Below are 7,214 nucleotides of genomic sequence, written 5' to 3'. Positions count from 1 at the left end.
GAGCCCCGTAATCAGTGCCAACAATAGATGAAGACTGTGACTCTGGCTTATACAGCAACCAAAAATCTCCCATGGGCCCATTCAAGCAAATCTTGACCTAATTAAACCACAGAGGAACCCATGTGAAAAATTGAAAAATAAATCAGCTCTGTGGCATCAGCCACCTCCCATCTCACCTTTCACCTTTCACCTCTCTTGCTCTACTCCAGTTTTGCTTCCATTACCAAGAGATTCACTGGATTCCTCTTTGGTCCTTACCATCTCCACTTTTCTCTTCTTTGCCAACCTCGGTCTCCGATCTCTTGATTGACAGGATATCATCTTTTTGTTTCTTTCTATGGTCTCCTCTCTTTTGACTCCTTTGCTCATAGATCATATTCCCATGGATTAGACTTGGCCAACAGTTGAATTATCCAAGTATGACATTGACTATTTGCTTATGCAACTTTATTGATAATTTCTCATGCAATTATCCAATGTATAAGGTAAAGATGTATCAAATACATAAGTCATTTCACAAGATTCTCTGAGCAATTTAATTCTCTCAGCCATATTACACCAGAAAAATTCAGTGAAAAAAGGGAGCAATTCACTAAAGCTTATGATAAACATGCACTTATTTAGATTTTAAGTAGGGGCATACATTCATTTTCAAACAGAAATTTAAAACAAAACATTCTGTTGCATTGCATGTAATTTCAAAATGAAATGTAAAGAAAAAATAAAATTTGTTGAGTTTTTATATTTCATTTCATAATGCAGCCCAGATTTCCAGTTTAGTCTGCCACCCCCACCTCTGCGGCCAACACATCCCTCCCTCACAACATTCAAAATAAAAATATTAACCCCTCCCTGCAGTCTTCCCCTATCCTCCCATCTTCTCCCCCCACCCCCCTGTCAATGAAGTCATCTGTGAGGTTCCCTATAATCCAAATGGGCCAGGATTGATCCCATTTACTTCTATCCTGCCTGGCCCCGATTTCAAAATGCCACCAGTTGGGCGTGAGATTGGCACCATTTTGCCGTACAGCCAAAGAACTAGTTATTCACACCTTTTGGCTGTCAATTGGTAGCAAATCACACTAATTGTGTGCTTTCCTTGTGTTCTGTCTTCTGTTGCATGAGAGAATAAGAATCATGTTATACTGATTCATATATACATATTAACGCCTCTTTTTTACTATTGCCTTTTCTGATGTATAACATTGGTTGCTAAATGGTTTGTCAATATAAGTGCTTCATTTCTGGGAAAAAAAATATCATGTTTTTGATGAGTGGATTTGGAAGTTGTTACCTGATAAGGTCTGTGGATTAGTGGGCTATAAATTTGTACAAACAAACAAATAAATAAATAAATAAGGGACCTTTGCTAAACATGTCCCTCAGAGGTAAATGAGGGGGAGATAAGAAGAGCAGAGGGATGTGTAAGTTGGAGAGACTGCAACAATTTGAATTAATCCTTTTGGAAATTAATTGATGATGCTTAAGTTGTAGACAAAGCACTTAAGATAAAGGAACCATGGGATTACTTTGAGACCCTTGGGATCCTCCTTGTCACTATATACATAGAAATATCCTTCATTATCAATCATTGTTTTGTTTCACAGTTCCAGCAGCATTATAGGATCCTCTCCTTTGGATCACGTAGATTAAAAAGAGAGAGAGAGAGATTCTGAAATTCAATAATGAGGGACTGGGGGTGGGGGTCTATGAGCAGTTGGAAAACCTCAACGAAAATCAGCTGTATTGTGCCTTCTCTCTCTCTTTTTATGTACAACCAAAATCTTTTCTTACTGCTTCATCGTTAATCAACCGTTGACGGATGGCATTTTAACAAAAGGACAACCAACCAAGTTCCAGTCACTTGTAAGTGCCACCTGGATACTATTATTAATTTCAATAGTACTAGTAGTAGTAATTTGGTACTAGTACTACTAGTAGAAATAAGCAAGTTTTAAGTTGTTTGAATAGAATATTGGACATTACCTACAACCCCCTATAAAAAAATATTCCATGCCATTAATTTAACTGATCAGATGTTTCATATTTAATGCTTCTTTCTTCTTAATATGAAAAAGTGAAAACAAAATTTAGTTACATAGTAAAAAAGAGGACAATATTCAACAGATTTGTCCAGCTAATATTGGAAGTCAGACAAATTTGCATGGATGAAAGCATCCCCCCACTAAATGGGTAAGTTTTATCTGAGCAAAGCTGGACAAAGTAAGGTAGAAGCAGAAGTGTTTTCAGGTCACGGTTATATTTTAGCCATACAGCGCTGATATTAAATGCTGTCCGGCTAAACCTTTCCAGAATTCTTTATCCAGGTTACCTTTTTTCTGGGTATATTCAGCAGCAATTTTACCCAGATAAGTGCCACTGAACATCCAAGCATTTGAATATGGACCTCAGTGTAGATAATGCCAGTTAAAGACCAGCCAGCCACACAACATGACCGTTTGTGAGATATCACTCCGCCCCAGGGGAGTTTGCTGTCTTCCTTCTTACTACTGTGCCATCTTTGGGTAGTTTTGAAAGATCCCCTGTTTCATTTACCGCCATGTCTGCATCCTCTCAGCTTCAAAACTCCTTCAGACATGGCGTGTCTGCAAAGTCCAATAACTGCCCAGATCGTTGGGAGCTTATTTGCTTGTTTATCATTTCTAAAACATTGGAACCCTGTTCTAATTCATTACCTAGGAGAATGTTGAATGCATTTAATACGTTCAGTCCTGTATGTGGGGACCAAGGGTCCCTCTGTCATAGCAAGGGAGAATGTGAGTAACATCAAAGAAGCTTCCAATTTACTGTGGTGGCATCTCCCTGTTTTGGTGATGTGTCTTTTAGAAAGTGAGATTGGTGCAGACTTACATAGTTTTAAAGTTAGGATGAGAAAAAAAAAAAAGAGGGGTGTTTACCATTTAGGCTGAATTGCAGTGCAATGGGCTGTCTCAAGGAACAAGCAGGTGAAGATCCCAGCACAGCTCTTTTGACTTACAGAATTTCTCTTGTCTTTATGAACGGCTCAGTAGTGTTGTAGTGCAATTCTGCATAGATGATAAGAACACACTACCCCTCATTGACAGGCTCAGATAAGCGGATTTATATAATAAGTGCTGATACAGTGGTTTCGAATTGCTTTTTTTTTTACAAATATTATTGACAGGAACAAAATACTCTCTGCTAGCATTTTTTGCTATATAATGAATGATTATAAAAGATCTTCCTTTCACCATAGTCTTGTAGCTTCCGACATATTAATATACCTCATCACTGTCTTAAAAATAGTATAATGCTCATATTTATAAATTGCTAAGACTACGTATTTTTGGACTCCTATTTTTTTTTCTTAGTTCACATAAGACTTGATAGTCACCCTTTCTGTATAAAGAAAGTGTTGGCGGCTTTGACATAAATGATGATCTCTTGTAACATGTCTTCTTTTTCTCAGAATTCAGACATTTAGGGTCAGTGATTACTGTAGCACAGTGTGATTTGTGACACTTTTTCCATACACTTGATCACTGTAAACTTATTCTGCTTTTTATGCCTGCAGGTAAATTGAATTCTCAGTGATTTTGCATCCATGACCTGGGGAAATCAGACTTTTGTAGCTGAGTTCATTCTTCTGGGTCTCTCAGAAAGCGAAACCCTTCAGAGGGCATTCTTTGTGCTGTTTTTAGTTGTCTATATGATCGCTCTGATGGGGAACCTTTGCATGATAGTGATAATCAGGATATCCCCTCACCTTCACACTCCAATGTACTTCTTTCTGAGTAACTTGTCCTTCTTGGATATGTGTTATGTGTCTGTCACTGTTCCCAAAATGCTAGAGGACTTCTTAGAAGGAAGGCGCCACATCTCTTTCTCTGGCTGTATGACCCAGCTTTTCTTTCTCATTTTCTTGGCTGGAACAGAGGTTTTTCTCCTGACAATCATGGCTTATGATCGCTATGTTGCAATATGTAACCCTCTTCGCTATAGCATGATTGTCACCAGGAAACTGTGTGTTGAATTAGCAGTCTTTGCATGGCTTGCAGGGTTCCTAAATTCATTCTCAAACACAGTTCTTGTCTCTCATTTACCCTTCTGTGGGCCCAACGTTATCAACCACTTCTCCTGTGATATCCCTCCACTGCTAAAACTCTCCTGTTCTGACACTTTCATCAACGAGATTACAATTCTTATCATTGGTATATTTTTCGGGATGAGCTCCTTCCTGTTAACCCTAGTGTCTTATATCAAAATCATTGCTTGTATCCTGAAGATGAATACTGTGGAAGGAAGGCACAAAGCCTTCTCCACCTGTGCTTCCCATGTCACTGTTGTATGTCTGTTCTATGTCACAGCCACCTTTAGGTATATGAGGCCTGCATCCAGTTACTCCTTGGACATCCAGGACAGGGTAGTCTCTGTTCTATACAGTATTGTTACTCCCATGTTAAACCCCATCATCTACAGCTTGAGAAATAAGGAAGTCAAGAGAGCCGTGAAGAGACTGATGGGCAAAATCATATGTTTACCAGATAGGGAACAGCATTTTCAAACTATATACTGAGAAGGAAATTCTGCATGCCCAAAATTCATTGCATTGTACTGGAATCTTTTTGTTTTTACCACACATACAAATAAATAAACCTGCATGAGTAGAATATATTATAGAATTCCACATTAAAAAAAATCGACCATGCCAAAATACTCAAAAAGCCACTTTCACTAAATATCAGGAGATTTTTATACATGGAACCAGCACATAGTTGAAAACAACCTGATAATTTTGGTATCCCTAATATAATCATTGATTTCTTCAGTTACAAGTTCAATGTTATTTTTTTTGGAAAACATTTCAATGTAATAAAAATAGCACTTATCCAAAAAAACGCTGTCTCTTCCAATATAATACCCATTTAATGCTCGACACAATCCATGGTTCGAGGCTCTGTCTGCTTCAGGAGTATATTCTTCAGCTGCTTGCTGTGGAAGGACATTATAGATTTTAATTGGCATCTACATGCTTAAAATTGGGTTCTGCATGTGTAAATGCACTTTATCCGTGTAAGTGGGCTTTTGAAAATTGCCATAACATATGCCACTGAATTTTCCATAGGATATTACCTGAAAGTGCACTTTACTCATGTAAATAGCTTTTTAAAATTTCTGCAATAGCATGCTATATTTATACATGCAACTCCTTTGAAAATTATCTTCTTCTTGTATGAAGTTTCTTTGATATTTACTGAAAGCTGATTTTTAAGTGTTTTGTGCATTGAGAAGGTTTTTTAAGGTGGAATTCCAGTTTGTGTTAGAAATATTGCTTTCTATTTGACTTCATAAGCTGCAGTTGTACTGTCGTATATTCCAAGTACATATAGTATGTCATGCTAAACTCTGAATTGACCATCATTGCCACCATGCATCCATACTTCATGTCTGTCAACCACAGTGACTCATAATGTTCGGACATGATCAGTGTGCTATGGGCTCTCCTGTTAAACATGCTCTCATTTCTCCTAGGAGGCTAGTATAATAAAGCATATAGGTACATCCATATACCCCAGTGTCTGACTCTCCCCTCCAAATTTTAGCTGTGGAAAGCAATGGAAGAAATCTGCACAGACAAATGAATATAGGGCTATCAAGTCCAAAATAATATGATGTGAAATACAATTTAAAAAATAAATGAATAACCTCCAAGACTTACAAAATATGTCAAGATTCAAATACAATTTTTGTAACAAGCTTTTTATAAGGTACTTTCCAAAGAATTACTATTTCAAAATCCCACTGATAGGTCAACAAATATATTTCCTAATGCAAACTGCAATCCAAGATCCATGATCCAAATCACAAGGTCCTCTGTTGAAAAGGAGGACATGAGATCCAAATGATAGAGCTCCTGGATTGTAAATTCAGTATCAGAAATCTCATAATTTGGCCTGTTCCACCTCTAAGAAAAACAATTCTAAATGACAGCTAACGGAAACCTTACCCGCATTCATCCGTTAATTCATTGACTCCAAAAAGTAAAAGTTCCATTCCCTTGTTCCATCTAGAATTAAAATCTTTTATTTTTCTGGTCATTAAAATATCCTGCCCAAATATTGAAAAGCTAAAATCCTGTGCCAGTTTATTATTTTATATAGACCTTGATATGAGAGACTTTTTAATCTCTTAATACCTTACGCTATGCAATTCTAGAAGCCAGAGGGTCTTTATCCCTTTTGTGGATGCTTGAGGCTTCCAGTCCTAAATGTTGCAGGCTCTGTATCCCAGGGTCCATCCCTTGAATCCTTTAGTCTCAGAGATAAAATGTGTTTATTCCCACACCTCAGACTCATTTAATTCACATGGTGACAGAATCTGTATCCTTATACCATCCTCTGAGCCATCTAGTCCTAGAGGTGACCTGCTCTGCATCCCTGCGCCCATGCCCATAATAAGCCCTCCAGTCCTAGAGGTGATAGAGTCTGTATACATATGACCGCACCTAGCTTTCTAGTCCTAGAGATGACAGGCTCTATTTGTATCTCTGCATCTGTTCCCAAGTCCTCCAGTCCTAAAGGTCACAGGTTCTATATCTCTATGCCAGCTTGGCATTTCACTTCACATACTCTAAGAATTTTCTCTGCACACCTCATACAATTCACTGTTTTATCCATATTAGAACAGAGAACTATGGACATTCTATTTTTGACCACACGTACACTTCCATTAAGGCAAAGAAACAAACAGGTCAATCCACAGACACACAAAATATGTCACATTAGCCCTTCACTCCCACAGCATAACATTACAATATGGAATGCCAAATATACTATACACAGCACAACATGTACACACATGAATTCTCACATTTAAAAAATATAAAATCGTAGGTCTTCCTTCTCAATTACCTCTCTAAATGGGGTCCTAATTAGGCCTGGTATAGTATGGACTGTGCAACTAGGGATGGTAACTTTCAAACTGGCGTGTAGCTGTACATGTGTGCACGTTCATTGGCCCATGCCCAGGGACACGCATGTTATAAAATAGCCTGGCCACATGCATATGTGCACCAAATTTTAATTTGGCGTCTTCAAATGCTGCTTCTACAGTGAGAACTGGAAGATTTTAAAAGGAGCGCATGCCGACAGCCATTTCCAGTTTTATTAGATTGTTCCCAGTTCACCCATTTAGGAGACAGGTCTTCCAAACCTTACCTGGTTTAATAACCT

At 38.0% G+C, this 7,214-nt stretch overlaps 1 protein-coding gene across 1 annotated transcript; it reads left to right on the top strand.

The window, feature by feature from the left end:
* Positions 1–3,586: 3,586 nt before the first annotated feature.
* On the top strand, positions 3,587–4,558 carry LOC115077287 (olfactory receptor 5V1-like). Its single transcript, XM_029579576.1, has one exon. The coding sequence runs from the start codon at positions 3,587–3,589 to the stop codon at positions 4,556–4,558; it is 972 nt and encodes a 323-aa protein (XP_029435436.1).
* Positions 4,559–7,214: the final 2,656 nt, after the last annotated feature.

Source organism: Rhinatrema bivittatum, chromosome 16, assembly GCF_901001135.1.
Source record: "Rhinatrema bivittatum chromosome 16, aRhiBiv1.1, whole genome shotgun sequence".
NCBI classification, from domain to species: domain Eukaryota; kingdom Metazoa; phylum Chordata; class Amphibia; order Gymnophiona; family Rhinatrematidae; genus Rhinatrema; species Rhinatrema bivittatum.
The sequence above is the reverse complement of the archived record's forward strand: the minus strand, read 5'-3'. Positions and strand labels throughout refer to the sequence as shown.